Source organism: Nanorana parkeri, unplaced genomic scaffold (genome assembly GCF_000935625.1).
Source record: "Nanorana parkeri isolate BGI_ZX_2015 unplaced genomic scaffold, ASM93562v1 scaffold70, whole genome shotgun sequence".
NCBI classification, from domain to species: domain Eukaryota; kingdom Metazoa; phylum Chordata; class Amphibia; order Anura; family Dicroglossidae; genus Nanorana; species Nanorana parkeri.
Genome location: NW_017306338.1, coordinates 2,049,510 through 2,068,489, shown reverse-complemented (window position 1 = coordinate 2,068,489; position 18,980 = coordinate 2,049,510). Strand labels below are relative to the sequence as shown.

The window sequence follows — 18,980 nt, the reverse complement described above, 5'->3', positions numbered from 1 at the left end:
TATATATATATATATATATTGCACTTTGTATGTAGCATTAATTAATTGCCCCTAGATTTTTTAAAAATTACAAATCCATTTGCTTTTTCCTAGCATAAATCTCTAAAAGGATTTAGGGATTGCCGTCTGTGTCCCCATTATGAAGATTTACCCTCTCTAATCTTAAGGTGAAAGTGAAAGAAAATGTCATATTTTGGGTTGTCATCAGAATAGGAATAGGTTGGGAAATCTTCCAATGGGGACACTAGTCCTGATGACCTTGCTGACCACCAGCGATTTGCCTCGCTTTGGAGGGATTTCCTCTTATTTCCTGTTGTGGCTATCGGAGGAACTGAAGGGAAATCTCCCCAATGGGATGCAAATGGCACCAAAAAAAACAAAACATTGAGTTATAACCTTGCCTTAGTCTATTCAATGCTAAAAAAAGTTTTGGCTTCAGTTCTACTTTAACCTACTCTACAATATGCGTGGCTGTTATGAAGTCTCGAAACTCTTCCCCCTGATATAATAGGACATTAAAGCTGAACTCCAAGCACAATGCACTTACTTGTGTCATAGCAGTCCAATTACTCAAAAGCCACCTCCTGTGATGACAGCTACCTTTAAAATCTCACAATTGGTCTTGTTTACATGCAGGTGGAAATCCAGCTCCTGTCGTACCTCTGTGCCGTACCTCTGTGCCCACTAGGATGTAAGTACTCTAGGTCTTAATAGATCTTGTAGTCCACCTCTCCTCCCAGCCATTCACAAAATGAAGCCTGGGCTGCAGGTCTTGTAAATTGCCAGGAGGGGAGGGGGTAGATATCTGAAGCTTTTTGAGACCTGCAGTACTTACATCCAAGCAGGCACAGAAGTACAAAGGGAGCTGGACTTCCACCCGCATGTAAACTAAAAGATTTGCTGGATTTAAAAAAGGTAGCCGTCATCATGGGAGGTGGCTTTGGAGCAATCAGATGTTCGACTGCTATAACACAAGTAAGTTCATTGTGCCCGAAGTTCAGCTTTAAATAGAATAATCTTCTACTTACTCCTCTTCCTCATCATTAGTAAATAGGTTTAAACGGAAGGAGTTGTCAGCGCTGGAGGGCTTCTTCAGTTCCATACCACCCATTAGCTGTGCCAGCATGTTTAACTCCTCTTTAGCCAAAGGATTTGGTGCAACATTCTCCTATTAAAAGCAAAATAAGAAGCAGTTATTTGTAATATGCAGACGTCTTAAGCTGGCCATACACTGTAATATTGTCTTAGTTTCCAGCGGGCAGATTCCTCCATCAACGCTTAAGAGAACTGATTAAAGAATCTCACGCTGTTTGCTTTGTATTCTCATGGAGGCCGCCGGCCACTGTCAAAGGACCCAGAGCCAGCAGCTCATTGTTTGCCAGCTCCGTTTGTTCGAAGAGTTTCTGGCTGGCCTCTTCAGTCAGCTGATCGAGGGATGTCGGCCGAAAGGGTGCCGACAGCAGTACCCACTGTGCGAATGTGGGATAGTTCATCAAGAACTGGGCTGGAATTCGTATAGTATATGGCCAGCTTTACTTTCTTGCTTGTGTCTATGAGAAAACAATGTGGGGAGACATCAGATCATGTGTAGAGACTATGAAGGACAATTCCTTTTCTGCTCTGGCCCAGAATCAAGTAAATAGTGAACTCCAGTGGAGAGGGTCCCAGTTCTCTACCAATTTGCTTTGGAACATTGATTTTATACTTTTGCAAAATGCAGAAAGGATTTAAAAAAAAGATTCCACAAATAAGTCAATCAAATCTGCTATAGCCTACCCTTAATTCATGAAATCTTTAATTGACAAAATGCTCCTTCCACCGCTGTGAGAGGAAGAGCTTGCGGTGTTTACATTTGTGATTGCTGTGATTGGCCAACACAGCGATCACAAGGCGTAGAGCCACTCTGATGGGTTCTGTTCATTTTGCCTGTGACCTGCGCTATCTAATGATGAAGACATTCCACCACTGATCTGAATGGGTTTCTCATTTTAACTATGTGTCAGGAGCAAACTTCCCCAACTACAGATTTTATGGGTTCTTGATATATTTTGAATGTACAACTCAGTTCCCCAAGATTATTGACAGGTTATTAATCCTAAAAAGAACACTAGCATCAGGCTGCCAAGAGAGCTTTCTGGTTGGTGTGTATGGAGAAAAGCAGGGATGGCATTTGGCTTGTGTAAAATGACACTATGATATAAAAACATTTTTAATAATAATGATTCCATACCTCAACCTGTTCAAATGGTGTTTGAATAACTCCACTACATTTTAGGGAATTGGTTCTACTGTGTAGTATGTAAAGATCTTTTTTTAAATATAAAAATACCTTTGCATGGTCAGATTAATCCTAGATGTGATGAATCCTAGGTGTGTGAGCAGTCTTAGATCATTGGTGTCAGCCTGTCTTCTGTCTCCAGATGCCAAACACAAAAGTAGTACAAGTAGCTTTATAGTTGGCCTTACCTTTGTGTGTGAGGCTGAACTTTTCAATGTCCCAGACATGTGAGTCTCCACGGAACGGCTTACACTGTACCTGTTAACATAGTCCACATTAGGATACATTCCTTTGATAAGTCTTCCTGCAGTATTCTGTCCATGGATATTCAAACATTTAAATGTTTATTTTGCATTGTATAGGCTGGAAAAGTACCACTAAAAGTGCATCAAATGCTTTGTAGTGACTACAGAGCTCTCATGTTAGTGCTTACTCTTAAGCAGAAGCTGTGCCCTAGTCTTTCTTAAAGCTAAACTCCATGTTCATACTGACATGTGAGCTCCATTCTGTGTATCATCACCATCAACCCAGGCCAGAATAATAATGTACCCTCAGGGGAAGTGTCATTGACAACTTGGGTTCACAGGCAGTGGGTTGAATGACACTGGTCTTCATTCAACCCAGAAGAGAATTGGCAGTTGGGCTCTGCAGGGCACAGCTCTAAAGAGAAGGTATGTATCGCAGACAGTAAAGTGTGCTTTTTTATTTTGAACCATGCTGGGCAATACATTAAATAAAAAAAACAGCTGTAAATATTATTTGGGTGCTTGCAGTACATATTGTACGTCCACTATACTGGACAGGATAATACTACACAGATTATTTTTCAGATGTAAAACTGAACAACCCAGAATCACAACTAACCTACCACCACCCTACGACTAATCTTATATTTTTGGGCATAAGATGGAGTAGCACGAGCTGGACACAGAAAGACTTCATATTCTCCACCCACAAGATCAGGACTTAAGAGTGCAAAACCTGATTCAGACACACTATAAAATAAAGTGAGCCTAAACACAAGCTGTATTATAAAAGGACTTTACATGTACAATTGAACTGCAGAAAGCAGGTCCACGATGCATGATGGACTAGAATATATTTGATAATCTGTGGGAGGTACGGAAAACACTGCCAGATTTTGTGTTACAGGTAGATTCTTTGCTTTCCCACCTCTGACAAAACACTCACATATTGGTCCCCAGCTTAAGCACTCTGTCGCCAAAAAGATCATAAGAGCCTTCTCGAAGAGGGCTGACATAATTCCCACCATTCTGGAATTCCACTCTCTTCACCTCTTCTCCTTTATAACTGAAAATCCTAAAAGGAGAACATTACAAGTAACTTTAACTGCAGTACAGAAATACCATTTCATAGCCTCATCATATTACTCCATACAAGTTCATACATACACACATATATATATTATTTCAAAAAATTAACCCCTTGCCGTCGGCCTTTTAACAATGGGAGCCAGGGACGTGCTCCCTATCATGTTATCGCTGTGACAGCCAGTCACTTCGGTGACAGGATTGGGAGCCCATTCGCAGCTACCGATCATAAATAGTGGCCATGTCACTTTGCTAGGAGCGTGCAATGAACATGCTTCCAGCACAGAGCAGTGGAGCACATATGCGGGCATAAAAGCCCACCTTTGTGCCATTGCATATATTTTGAGATGGTTTCAAAGATGTTAAATGTATATAACATGGAGGAAAGGAATAACACCTACATCAGCTCAGATGTTAGCTTTCATTTTACTAACCTGTACAGAACAACATGCTTTTCTTTAATTTTTTCCCATTAAAAAAATGATTAAATCACAAATAGTGTGTTTTAAATGAATCAGTAAAGCTGGATTCACACCTTTCAGTCCTGATGTGCTGTATGAACGTACATATGTTATGCCATGCAGTAACATGCGTTGCGTAAGGCAGTCTATTCCAATGAATTGGCTAAACGGACATAAAAATGAAGATATACCATTTTTAGCAATTCAGTGCAAACTATAGTGTGCTGTGGGATACTGTAACACATGTGTGTTGTTAAGGTGTTTTGGGGCGCCACTGAAAATAAATGATACCACATTGCACACGTTACCGCAAAGCTTAGGTTTGTTTCCAACATAAGTACCCATTTACCCAATTGTGCTGTGTTACTCACGTTGGTGTGAGGTGGTGCCAATTATTATGAAAGATACTCCAATGCACCTTCCCAGGCTCTGTTTTGTATGTAAATACAAAACCTATTTTTCAGTATATTTGGCACCATACAGTTTTCTCAAGCAAATATTTTTTTGTGAATTGTTACAGTCTCCTAATTGAAGATCCTGCCAGTGACAGCGCAATATCTCTGCTGATAATTGCAAGAGCCTTGCAATTATCAGCAGAGATGTCAGCTTTTCATGTGTGTTCCTGCATTCTGCCATTGGACTGCCTACCGGGTCTTTCAGATTGGCAGCCCAACAACAGATAAAGGAGCACACACGACAGGCTGAAAACACCAAGCCTCTGCCTTGCCATTAGCAGCAGCGTTGTCAGCCTGCCGTGTGTGCTTCCTCATTTGTTGTTGGGCTGCCAGTCTGATAGGAGTGCTACTACTGGCTGGATTTCCAGGTAATAAACTTTACAACAAATTCACAAAAAAAAACTATTTCCTTAAGAAAACTGTGTACAGTGATTTGTAATACCAAACATACTGAAAAATAGACTTAGGGTTTACATACAATTTAATAGACTCACACATATCTGCATAGAATGGAAACGGTTTCCTTGGTATTGGGAGCTCATCCTTTTTAAATACTTCCTTTTAATCATGAATGATATTTAAAGGCAGCAAAATATCACCTGTCACCCACCTAATAAGACCTGGTACTTCAGTTCCCCAAGGAACAGGGCCAGATGTTGGCAGCACAAAACGCCCATTTGAGTTTTGGACTTTATCTTTTAAGAAAATGGAAACCTAGAGAACACATGGTGACACATTAAGCAAAGAAGATACAGAATTTTTTTTTTAGCAAGTATGAAGGAAGCAACCAAAAAACAAGGATTTTCATGGTCACATGTTAAAAAAAAAAAAGTAGAAACAGAATTAAGAGTCCCACTCATCCAAAGTTCGAGTCTGCAAATATTTATTGAAGAAGGTAAATTACTGGGGTTCTTGATGGACTATGTACAGCAGGGGTGCCCATAAGGTCGATCGCGATCTACCAGTCGATCGCAAAGCTATCGCTGGTAGATCGTGGGTCGACTCCCTGTCCTACGCTCCTTGTACCCGAATGTGTCAGACGCTAAAGCATGCGACACATTCGTCTCTCCCCTCCTGTCTGAAGCGGCCAATAAACCTTTCCTACCGCACGTAGCGTAGGTGGCCGCCTCTACCCGCACAGACACTGAGACACTTTGTCCGCACACTCGGCCCGCCCCTCCGTCTTCGTCAGCGTCCAATAATCATTGCCTCCCGCACGTAGTGGCATCGGCTGCTCCTCCCTCTCTTCAGTGTGCACGTTTGACTGGCCCCTCCCCGCCCGTAGCTTTGGACACCTCTGACCCGCTTCAGTCTGCAGCATCAAGCACGTTGGGACCACACCTGAAGAGCCAGAAGCAGGTAGGCTATTGGCTTGAGTGGGATCTGACAGTATAGTTAAGGGGCTGCACAGTTAAGACTTGTAAGGCATCCTTCACACCATCCTCAGTGTGTTCCGGCGCTATTGTGGCCGGAATGCACCGGATCGCATTGCGGCCGGCTCAGTTTGTTGTGGGGTGGGAGGGGGTGTGGTGATGTGTTATAGTGAATGGCACCGCAGCCACGCCCTCCGGCCGCAATGCGATTTGCTGCATGGAAACGAAAGGCACATTAATGCCTGCGGTCCGGTCAGAAACAAATAGTGCTTGTAGCATTTTTTCTGACTGGACCGTATCGCAGGCACTGATGTGCCTTGCGTTCCCGTGTGGCCGATCGCATTGCCGACGAAGGGCGTGGCTGCGATGTCATTCACTTCAACGCACCGCCACACCCCCACCCCACAACAAACTGAGCCAGCCGCAATGGGATCCAGTGCGTTCCGTCCACAATAGCGCCAGAACGCACTGAGGATGGTGTGAATTAGGCTTTAGGGCTGGTTCACACCACAAACAGTGCGTTCCAGAGCGGTCAGGCTCTGGAACGCACTGTATTGCACTCCAGTCGGTTGCCTGCGTTCAGGGGCTATCACCCGAACGCGTGGCACATTAGTGCATGTGTTCCAGTCTAGTGCGATCTGCAAAAATGCTGCAAGCACTAATTTTGCAAATTGCACTGAACCGGAACGCATGCACTAATGTGCCACGCGTTCAGGTGAAGGTTATTGCAATATAGGTGGGGGGCATGGCTATGGTGACATTAACTTCAATGCACTGCCACGACCCCTCCCGCACCTGAACGCAGATAATGCCTTAATCAAAGAATGCAATGTTTTAGGACGGTGTTTAGGGTTTGTTTACACAAGTTACAGTACAGTGTGTTCCAGCGTCGTTAGCGGCTGGAATGCACTGTATCACATGGTAAACGCCCTGCGTTCTGGGCTGGGAGGGGCCGTGGCGGTGAATTCAAGTCACCAAAACGCTGAAACAACAATGCCTGCATTCCAGTCCAATGCGATTGGAAAAAATAGCGCATGCAGCATTTTTTCCGATCGCACTGGACCAGAACGCAGGAATTTGGTACAGGCGAACGCACTGCGGGCGGGGAGGGGGGCATGGCTGGGGTGCCATTGACTTCAGAATGCAGGAGGGAGGTAGATCGTTGGTAGATCTCGTTGGGCGCCTCATTTGAAAAGTAGATCTCAATACAAAAAATTGTGGGCACCCCTGATCTACAGGGTCCTGAGAGTATTCCCAATTCTCTATCTGGATGAAGGGGGATTTCTTGCCCCCCCCCCCGCAACACACAAGGTAATTGTTTGTCTGCATGTTGTCAGATGGCTTTCAACAACAACAAAAATTGAGATATTTATACTGCTAGATGGGCTTTGTTGTACAGCACAACTTCTTTGACACTATTAGCCATTTCAAACGGGAAAGGAGGGTGTTTTACACCGTCCACCCAACTCACATCTGGGTGTTTTGAAGTGCGTTTGCTGAAGTGGTTAAATTCTCAGCATGAAGAATTCCATTATTTAAATGATGTCTGTTCACATCTGAGCATTGTGTCGTCTGGCGATGGAAGCTCGAAAATGACATAAGCTTCGTTTGAGGCAGAATTGGGCATTATTGGTCCCTTAGACTTCTACGGAAGCACATAAACAAACATGTGTAAAAGGCATATTTACACTTGTAATGTGTTTCTATTTAAAGGTCTATGGGGCCATTAATACACAATTCTGCCCCTGTACTACAAGTTGCACATGTTAAAAGAATCGTACAAATGTGCCGAAAATAAGCCTAGAAATCATCTGGCTATCCTAACGCCTAGGTGTGAATGCAGCCTTCAACATGCTCCAACAAGATTACTAGGCAGAAAGACATGAGTCAAACTCAAGGCCCAGAGGCCGAATCCGGCCCACCAGGCCATTTCCTAGACTTCTACTTTCAGATCTAGGTATTAAGTTATTACTAAAACCAGTGATAATCGAATGCAGAGGCAATTGTGATGAAGATTAGATACATTTATATAGTCTTACAGGCCCTTTGAGGGCAACCATAATGTTAATGCAGCCCTCGAATAAATTGAGTTTGACACCCCTGGCCTATAGCATATGGCACTAGAAGACGTCAATTTGTATCTGACTAGTTGTTTGTATCAGATAATCACAGCTATATTACAATTACATTCAGTTCTAGCATGATTTTCGAACGCACAACTCAGTATCATTTATAGATCTTCTATATTAAACTTATGTTTTTTTTTAAAGTAGAACCCAAGCCAAAACTTTCTTTTTGTTAGAACATCTGGCAGGTTGAAATGCTGCCTTTGTTACGTCTAAATCTCTTTGAAAAAAGGTACCAAGCAAAACAACTAAACTAAAGTGGAACTAGTCCAACCAATTTAATATCTCCCAAAATAGTTACTTTCAAGGCATGCCAACCGCCAAGGTTGCCAGTGTGTTTATTTCAGCTCTTAACCAAACTCAACCCCACATATGGCTGGCATCATAGCTAATCATATGTGCAGCACCGTGGCAACTGCAATCCAAATAGAGGCTAGGATGCCACCTACCTTGGCTGTAAAAGGATACTAGGGTGTAGTTTCATTTTAAATGGAAAAAAAAATTGCGAGCAGGCAGGCTCATTTTTGCCAAAGAGGCAAGCTCAGTATACATTTTTGGCACACCTCGGCACCGGAATGAATTCCTGCCATTGGAATGGAATGTGTCAGAGTTACATCATTCCAGCACAGCCAATTAAGATGGTTGAACATCCCCAACCCAGAAGAAGAGTGAAGATGTCAGCACTAGCAAGGGAGCAATGGTAGGGGAGTTTAGTTGCACTTTAGAAAAACCTGTATCCAACAGCTTAGGAATATTTAGGGTTTTGTCTAAAAAATATGTCACATTATATGAATATAAATCTACAGAAAAAATAAATCATAAAAAAGCCTTACCCTTATGTGCATATCCTGAAAGAAGATGAGCAAAGTTTGCCTGATCAGCTGAAACTCACCAGCAGGTAAACAGTTATACATCTAGGGGGAAAAATGTAGAAACTATAAGTACTGCAAATTAAATACTTAGGACTTCTTATCTTGATGCTCAAAAAATAAATATAAAACATATATTTCTATACAATGAATTGCTGGTCCTGGGCAAAAAGACATAAGGACTATGGAATGTGGTAGGAAAGTGCTACCTATGGCAGGGCTGGACAAACCCAGGAGCCAGGTAGCCAATGCTGCTGCAGCTGACACCTAACTTTTGACGATTTCTCTAGTTGTTGTCAGTGGAGCTGGCTCCTAAAAATATCCTGCTGGCTCCTGGATTAGACAAACTGGCTACTGAATTCCATATTCATTTATCCACACTTCACCTATGGTAATGTATAAACAGTGCTCTCACTGACAGGAGGTAGGAATACCACTTCTTCCATATGTATGGTGTGCTCAGAAAGCCTTTTGCCCTGTCTATACACATCTGTAAAATGGAAGTGAAGCTTTGACAGAAGTGGTGGCACTTTACAGTACAAGCCTTACTGCCATTTCAGATAAGCTAAGCAGCAGCTTAGCTACAACAGCCCTTGGTTTTCTTTATGGAGCAGTGCAATGATCCCAACAAGTGTCAGAGCGAAACAACTTCATAAATATCTGTATGCCCCTTGTCACCCTCTCTTACAAATAGTCCAGGTTTCCAAACTCACCATTTTCATATATTATCACTCCCCCCACATTAGATATTTTCATTGCTGAGCTTACACAAACATTTTCTGCATATTCTCTATATCTATAAATCCCCTTCTTACATCAATCAACTGCCGGAAAGTCTCATCCACTTGGTTCAGAATACTTGGAGAATCCCGGATAAAGTCTTTGATGGCATCCATGTGATTATAGGTAACTAACAAGATATCCTTGGGACGAGGACACAGAAGAACTTGATACTTGAAGGCCATAGTCATCAGGTCATAGAGCTGAACTCATTAAAAAAGAACATGACAAATCTAACGTTAGATGCAATGGAAACGTTAGAAGATTATTATAAAAGAGAACTACACCGCAGCACACAGTATTAAATAAGCATTAAAATAAGGTAAACTTAAGCATGAAAACTGTGGAAGTGTAGGTAGCCTACCTTCCAATAAGACTTGAGCACTAACAACTAGGGGTTGCACCGATACTAGTATCAGTTCCGATGCCGAGTATTTGGGCAAGTACTCGCCCAAATGCTCCGATGCCTAGCCCAATACTTCCAGTATCAGGAAGCTGGGTAGCGAGTCATTACACGCTGCCCGGCTTCCTGATTGTTCGGGAAATTTAACTTCTGATTTAAATCAGAACAAGATTTATAGAAGTCATCATTGAAGGCCATAAAATGTAATCATATCAAATTTTTTCATTTTTACAAAACCAAAACATTTCAGGGTAGGTGATGAGTAAATTACCTTGTCCATACTGGCCTGGTTAAGCCTCATGATGGAAGCATGGGCCAAGCGGTCAAATACTGTCCTGAGGGCTTTCTTGGAGTACAGCTCTTGTGGCTTAAATAGTTCTTCCATAAACTTCTTGTTAAACATAGTCGTGATAATATCATTCATAACTGTAAAACAAATGGCGTTCATTTATAAGCAATGGAAAAAAAACAATCATATCCATCTAATTAGGGGTGCAAAGCTTTTTATATAGAGATGACAAAAAGCTGGTTAAAGAGCACCTGTAGTGCTTAAGAAAACATGCTGCAAAGAAATGGGAAAGTACTGCCCAATCCCCCCTTCAATTCTAAAAAGCTTTGGGATGTTTTGGAAGGGTAATGTAAAGTCCTGTCTCCCATATTAACAAGATCATGCCCCCCCCATACCAGCTATAACCCCACCACCATATCATTAAGGCCCCCCTCCGTTTGCATATGGCCATTGTAAAGAGGTAAAGTAGTTTGATGTTAGCTACATTGATGTTATGTGATACTGAATAACAACTGGCCCATCCAATCTTATGCCTCCACAACCTATTCTTGCTGCTCTGCCATGGTAATTGTCCAACAGCATGGAGACACAGAAATAAGTTCTAAAAACATTATACTTCTGCATCCTATGTATAGCACTGGAAGAACCAAGTACATTTGTCTAGCTCCATGAGTACACATCTTCACAGCATTTGTTTCATTAAGTATAGGTGCACTTTAAGTAATAGCAAAGCACTGCTTTTGCATTCAGCTGCCAACAATGCCAAGTCAAATTTTGGGACAAACCGACTAAAGTCTGCAACTTGCCTATCTAAATACTGTAACTGCCCAGCAGCACTCATACACCAGCAAATCCTGAGCTCACTTCTTCATACCACATTATGCAAAAAGAAACCAACAGATTCAATATTCCCAGTCTGGTTGTCAGACGATGGTTCCGAGTCATCCAGCTGTAATTGCATTAAAGGCATGCTTATATGACTAAAAAAAAAGCCCAAACTTTAAGATGCCTCAAGTCAGGGGTGGACAAATTAATACAGAATGCAGGAGCCAGTCTGTCCAATAAAGGAGCCAGAAGAAGAAAACCCTCAAAAGTTAGGTGCCAGCTGTAACTTTTAAGGGGCATTGGCTACATGGCTCCTGGCATTTGTCCAGCCTACTTGATGGATCAAGGCTTTTGTATCTACTGAATCAGATCTGAGGAATAGGGGGCATTCATTGTTAACAATCTCACTGCTGGACAACCCTGCTTCATTCATTTAGCACAATTACCAATGCATATTTCATTTCGAATTTTGCATGTAACATAATGTCATCAAGAAGAACTGGAACTGACCAAAACGTAACCTAACCAAACTTGGCCACTAAGCATTTACTAAGCACAGCACTTTGAGCAATAGGTGGAAACGACAAGTCAACGGTAAATAAATGAAAGTGGAGCCATTTTTTTTTAGGAGTGCCCCGTACCTCGTTTTCTTTCCTGATCTGTCCATTCATCTATGCAGGGGTAGGTCAGAAAAGAGAAAGTGCCATATGAAAATACTGAGATGGAAAATATAGGCTTTATATATATAAAATGTATATATAATTTATATACACACACATAGTGTATACACCGATCAGTCATAACATTATGGCCACTGAGAGGTGAAGTGAAAAGCATTGACTATCTTGTTACAATGGCACCTGGAAGTCGGTGGGATTTTAGGCAGCAATTAACCATTTTGTCCCAGAAGTTGATGTGTTGGAAGCAGAAAATAATGGGCAACCATAAGGATTTGAGCGACTCTAAAAAGGTCCAAATTGTTATGGCAAGATGACTGGGTCAGAGCAACTCCAAAACTGCAGCTCTTGGGGGATGTTCCCGGTCTGCAGTTGTCAAGATCTACCAAAAGTGGTCCATGGAAGGAAAACCAGTGAACTGGCGACATGGTCATCATGTGCATCAATGGCCAAGGCTCATTGATGCACATGGGGAGCAAAGGCTGGCCTGTGTAATCCAATAGAAAAACTACCGTAGCTCAAATTGCTGAAAGCATTAATGCTGGGTCCAATAAGACAGGTGTCTAAACACACAGTGCATCGCAGTTTGCTGCGTATTGGGCTGTGTAGCTGCAAACCGGTCAGGGTGCCCATGCTGACCCGTGTCCACCGCCAAAAGTGTCTACAATGGGCATCAGAACTGGTTCACAGAGCAATGGAAGAAGATGGCCCAGTCTGATAAATCACTTTTTCTTTTACATCATGTGGATGGCCTGGTGCATGTGCATCACTTACCTTGGGAAGAGATGGCACCAGAATGCACTATGGGAAGAAGGCAAGCCGGCAGAGGCAGTGTGATGCTTTGGCCAATGTTCTGCTGGCAAACCTTGGGTCCTGCCATTTATGTGGATGTTACTTTGACACGTACCACCTAACTAAACATTGTTGCTGACCAACAGGGAAACGGTATTCCCTGATGGCAGTGGCCTCTTTCAGCAGGATAATGCACCTTGCCACACAGAAAAAATGGTTTGAGAATGGTTTGAGGAACACAACAAGTTTGAGGTGTTGACTTTGCCTCCAAATTCTCCAGATCTTAATCCAATCGAACATCTGTGGGATGTGCTGGAAAAACAAGTCCAATCCATAGAGGCCTCACCTCACAACTTACAGGACTCAAAGAATCTGTTACTGACGGCTTGGTGCCATATACCACAGCATACCCTTAGAGGTCTAGTGGAGTCCATGCCTCAATGGGTCAGGGCTGTTCTGGAGGGGGACCTACTCAATATTAGGCGGGCGGTCATAATGTTATGGCTGATCGGTGTACATATATAAATATACACGTACACATTCTACATCCCCTTTCATTAATAAGTGGGCATTACAGTGGTAACATGCTCATCAAGTGAATATAATTTACATGGTCCTCTTGCTTGGTCAGGTAAAGTAACATGAACCTGTGCAAGGCAAAACAACTAAATTAATTTTACCTATTTATTCATTACAGGTATTTAGATAGCGCCAACAATTTACGCATTGCTTAACATACTGCACATTCACATCGGTCCCTGCCCCCGAGGAGCTTACAATCTCTAAGGTCCCCATCTCATATGCATACATAATAGAGCAGAAATAGGCAGGAACAAAGTAACCTTACAGCATGTGTTTGACATGTGGGGGAAACCAGAGTACCTGGATGAAAATGCAAACTCCATGCAGGTAGTGTCGTGGTTAGGGTTTGAACCAGGGGCACCTTACCCAGCTGCACAGTCACTTTTCTTTCTTTCCCACTTTCCTTTGTCCAGCAAAACACGAGGTCTGCCAATTGCCAACATTCATAGCCATAACATAAGCTGTTTTATTGTATCCATAACACTATGAAATGCAAAGCCAAGTAGCTGTTTATCATTCTTTAACTGCCTTCTGGAGGGTGTAGCTCTCTCACTGCTGAAAATAATTGTCACAGCTAGTAAAATGAGCCTTCCATGCGTTATCGGCATTAGGTCAGGCAGTTAGGAGAGAAGCAACAGTCAGGCTTCAAACTGACCTCTCACTTAAAATGGAACTTTAGCAAAATAATACAAAATTTGCGAGCAGGAAGTTTTCTCTCTTTTGTGAGATTTAGCTTCCAATGGTAGCGCATTAAGGACGCATCCACTCGCTTATGACTTGAATCCAACTCAAAAGTCCACACAGGTTTACCCTCGCAGCGGTTTCAAACACAAAGTACAGTTTTCTTTCTTCAGCAAAATAGCACTTTCAAAGTCCCCCGACTTTAGGTTGCATGTTTACCAAACATTCTTCACCACACAGGTGACACACTCCTCAGTCCGCCAGCTACAGACTGGTCCCAGGGTGGAGCCCTCCTGACTCCTGCAGAGACCTCCCCTGTCACCCAGGTAGAGCCTTGAACCTGACCCAGCATCCTCCTCATAAGCGCTGTGCACAGGTGCACCATCATTTGGTGCTGGTCACCACTAAAGCCCGGGCCCAGGAATGGAGATTCCTTGCCTCCCAGTTCGCTTAGAAATCTCCCGGCTCCAGGATCCCAACTATAATCCAGAAAACCCGGAATGAGTTGTAAAACCAGCTCTTTCCTAGTAACAGTACTTTCCTGGAGCCGCTTAGCCCCTCTGGCTGAGAGTCGTGGGTGACCATTTTTCCACTCTACATACCGTGTTTCCCCGAAAATAAGACCCTGTCTTATATTTTTTTTGGCTCAAAAAAACACACTAGGTCTTATTTTCGGGGTAGGTCTTATTTTTGTTTTTAATGTATAACAATCCAAAGTTAATGCAAAGCCAAAATTAAATAATCCAAAATGGCAAAGTTAAGAATAGGGTGATCAGGGCAATCAGGGGTGCCATACCTTTCCAAGAGCAATTTGGTAACCAGAATGAGTGAAGCGCACTTTCACTATAGATTCTTCACAGGCAGAGTGCATTTGGAATCACTCCGCCTGTGACAGGAGCCGGCGCTATAGAGGAAGCATCGGCTTATGCGGCTCTGCTCCCTCCAGTACCGCCTCGCTTCCTCTAGCGCTGGCTTCGTTGGCACCGCTGATTCTCTCCTGAGCTATTCAAGTTCCCCCTTATGCCACCACCAGCCCTGGGAATGGTCCCAACTAGGTCTTATTTTCGGGGTAGTTCTTATTTTCGGGGAAACAGGGTAGTGGCATTGCCACACACTGCCACACTTTGCAGAAGAGACACACTGTAGGGGACATGTAGCAATCAAATGAGCAACATGATAAGCCACAAATCAGGCTGCCTTCAAGTAGGTAATATCTATGCATCAGTTATTCTAGGCATTTGCAACCCTGTCCCTGACTCCCTGTCCCTGACTGCTTTGTGCTAGTGAACTAGGCTAAAGGGATGCTGTGAACTAGGCTAAAGGGATGCCTTGTAGTGGGCTTTAAGAAAAAAAAGAAGAGATCTCTGTATAACACATACATGTTTACATGTTGTCATGTTCACTATCCCTACGCTGAAAAGCACTGTGCACACCCTTAAGCCCCCCATACTCATAACATGAATTTCTGGGTCCTATGTGTCCATCACTTAGGGGCCCCTTTCTGGAAGGCCATGGCACCCACCTTCCCTGATGAAGAAGAGCAGCCATATTAGCTGCCACTCACCTTTCTTGGCTTTGTCAGGAGGGATATTCTGGGCTCTTAGGCGTTGATCTAGGATGTACAGCATCTCTCCCCCGAGGTTGATGAAGAGCAGGGGAAGGGTGCGGAGAGACATGGCCGGAGGATGATCGGGCCACAGGAATATAGCTGGGATGAGGAATGGTGGGGATATATGACAGATCGATGTATATCCCTGGACGATCCAGGCAGAGATGTGGACGGTCAGCAGGCAGACACCACCGGAACCTCTTACCCCGAACACACAGGATCTCCTCTCTGCTATACAGGCCGCAGACGCCGCACTACGGTTGCTAGGATACCGGCTCTGCCAATCACAGCGCTCCGCTAATGCGGCTTAAAGGGAAAGGATCATACGCCGACAAAAAAACCCGGCGCTGTGTGCGAAATTGTGTCACATTTGTAGCTCATATAACAGAACAGGATGGAGCACGCCCCGCTTAGTATTCACACTGATAAGTCCGCTACCTCATGTTCTACACAGCGATATTTTTATATCGTTACATGCTCGCTGTTCTAATGAACACCACCCCATTGCAATATACTGAGTGATATATTGTCCAGCCACTAGAGGGAGCTCTGATTACATTTTCATCTTCCTGCTCAAAGAGAATATGTTTCAGTCAATTGTAAAAAATATGTCGAGGCCGAGTAAAAATACATATGGAGTACATGTCTGAACACATTATCGCATGTTTTATCCCTTTACAGTACCTAGAAATACAGAAAAATACCTTTTAGGGACCTTCACACAAGTTGCCCTGAGCGATCCCATCCAGAAGGCAATTTACCTTGTTTACAGTGTGGTGTTGTGTTTTGGTGGTGTCCATTTAAAAGCAAGTACTGTGTGCTGTACACGGCTGTCCCTATAATAAGGCAGCTTAAAGCTGTTGCCTCAGGCGGCATCTCTTTGGGTCACATGGGGGGGCGGCAGGCAGAGTGGCACGGTCTCCACCTGCTGCCTCCTTTCTGTCAGATCGTCCAAGCTTGCTAAGAGCCGGGTGGGGAGATGTGTAAGGGCCATGCCCATCTCCTCGCCCTGCTCTTATTGACCTGGGACACTCAGCCCCGCATCCCGCTCATCTCCTGACAACCAGTGGCATCAATAAGCTGGACGGGATGCCGGCCAGAGGCAGATGATGTAAAGGTCACCAAACCTAATAAGCATGCATCCCCCCCGTGTCCACCTCAGATGGTGAAACAGCTTAGGGACCTGGTGCCATACTTTTTGGAGTGTGGGGCAGCACAGTGGCGTAGTGGTTAGCGCTTCTACCTTGCAGCACTGGGGATTTCTGGTTCAAATCCCAGCCAGGTCACTATGTGCAAGGAGTTTGCCTGTGCTTGCGGGGGTTTCCTCCCACACTCCAAAGACATGTCTCTAAGTTGGCCCTCATATGTATGCATGTGATATAGGGACATTAGATTGTAAGCTCCTTGAGGGTAGGGACTGATGTGAATGTGCAACTATGTAAAGCGTAAATTGTCAGCGCTATATAAATACCTGTAATAAATAAATGTAAGCATGGTGTAGTGCAGTCCATTGCATTGTACTGTGTTGAAGCCAATAGAACCTAATGAAATGTCACTCTGTGATATTTCAATAGAGTTCTAACAAAATAAAGGTTACAGTACAATGTCCGGTTTCCAGTGCATCATCACCACAGTCTAGAGAAAGCACATCAGCTGCTGGTGCAAACAGGCCATGATGCCAATAATGCGCTCAGTTTTTACAGCTGACTATGCCCACCGCCCATCCCTTCGTTGACAGTGCCAACATCTTCACCAGGTCTGTTTTAGAGAATGAGATCTTCAGCCATCTTCATTGGCTGGCATGGGATAACAAAACTACCAAGGGGGCGTGTCTGAGCGGACGTCTAGAGACGCCCGCTCAGATCTAGAGAGCTCCTGGCCGGCCGTTTTTTTACTACGGCCGGCCCGGAGGCAGTTAAAGTGAAAAATCACTTTGGATTGAAATAATTTATTGGAGGTTGATTATATTTGTTTTCAGCATTTAGACATACTTTTTGTTTGATATATTGTTATTAGCTGTTGTAAAAAAAACTATCAGCTTTGTCCATTCATTGTTCAGTATGGATCAGGCAAGATAACAAAGGAGAATTTTATTGGCTGCTTTAAGAAATGTTAACATGAATAAGGCTATTGTTATGCTGTAGAGCTGATTTACTGACGGAGATTAACTAAATAGAAACATTGGAGACCTATATCTGTAGGGCTTACATTGTTTTTAAAGATAGGGTTTTATGCCATTCTTTGATATATATTGTTTTAATGTTATTTATGTTTCGTAAGAAGAGAATAAAAATGCCATCAAATAAACTTCCTGTGTAATGCCATAATAGTGGCGGTAACAATTTTACCATTGCAGAATTTCATTGGGGGGCATTTATTAAGCAAATAAGCAACGCAATTAGATGTAAATCAGAAAAAAGTTTCTGCGACAGCTATACAGTCCCGTGCATCTGTATTCCTGGACAGCCAAGAGCGACAGTTTGCAAAGTTACTGAACATGGGACTGATTTTCACATGTGGGAGTTACCTAGCACAAATTGCCTGCCTAGGATCGCTCACTCCTCCCAAATTACATCCACCCATCAAGGCATTTTGATATTTGTTATATCTCCTCCTAAGAGCCAGACCACTGCTTGCATAAGGACTGAGGGCCGGTGCACACCTGGGCGATCTGTGACCACGCAGCAACCGTGCACAAGAGTTGCCCATCACAGATGATTGCGCTGTGAGTGCCACTATTTTCTAATGGCACCCCCAGTCGCGCCGGGCGGATCGGGTGGTGTCCCGCTGCGATTCCGCCTGTGCATCCAAACACGATAAAACAAGCACGTGTATCTCAAAAAGAGGGTACCTGTTTTTCTGTGATTGACACACGGATGTACCCCATTGAATTCAGTGGGGCAGCGCGGCAATCGCTGTCTGCAATTGTGCACGACCACGCGATCCCGGGATGCGCATCTCGGATCGCTCAGGTCTGCACCGTGCCTGAGGGCACTTGAGAGAAGTACCAATGTGGATATGTATGTTTGTAATTATGTATGCATACCCCCTTTCCTGGAAGCATTGTTTAGATATGTCACCAATGCACATGTCACCAATGCACATGTAATTGTAAAAGAGTAGACTGCTGATCCAATTCAAAAAACTATTCCACGTCCTTCAGGAATGCTTCACAAAGGCGTGTCAAAAGAAAAACATATCTACTAGATTGTAAGCTCTCACACAAGCAGGGCCCGCTTACCTCCTGTACTAAAATTGTATTGTCTCTCAGTTTTGTAAAGTGCTGCGCAAACTGTTGGCGCTGTATAAATACTGAATAATAATAATAATAATAATAATAAGAAGAAATGCCTCTATATGGAAACCTTTATGCATTATCCAATGAAACCTGCCTGGAGCCCGTACAAGTACTCCACCACTCTAGCCAATCATGCTCATTTTCTCCATGA

At 43.4% G+C, this 18,980-nt stretch overlaps 1 protein-coding gene across 2 annotated transcripts in view; it reads right to left on the bottom strand.

The window, feature by feature from the left end:
- OSCP1 (organic solute carrier partner 1) overlaps nucleotides 1-15,618 on the bottom strand; it is a 19,139-nt gene extending 3,521 nt beyond the window's left edge. Inside the window, exons 1-9 of one of the 2 annotated variants that reach the window (XM_018576581.1) lie at nucleotides 15,487-15,618; nucleotides 11,832-11,861; nucleotides 10,348-10,502; nucleotides 9,709-9,876; nucleotides 8,858-8,938; nucleotides 5,136-5,239; nucleotides 3,470-3,598; nucleotides 2,467-2,536; nucleotides 1,029-1,168 (exon numbers count right to left, since the gene is read on the bottom strand). In XM_018576581.1, the coding sequence (XP_018432083.1) occupies nucleotides 1,029-1,168; nucleotides 2,467-2,536; nucleotides 3,470-3,598; nucleotides 5,136-5,239; nucleotides 8,858-8,938; nucleotides 9,709-9,876; nucleotides 10,348-10,502; nucleotides 11,832-11,861; nucleotides 15,487-15,598 (989 nt within the window). In that variant the 5' untranslated portion in view covers nucleotides 15,599-15,618. The remainder of the gene's footprint in view (nucleotides 1-1,028; nucleotides 1,169-2,466; nucleotides 2,537-3,469; nucleotides 3,599-5,135; nucleotides 5,240-8,857; nucleotides 8,939-9,708; nucleotides 9,877-10,347; nucleotides 10,503-11,831; nucleotides 11,862-15,486) is intronic. The other variant, XM_018576580.1, reaches the window with a different exon arrangement.
- Nucleotides 15,619-18,980: the final 3,362 nt, after the last annotated feature.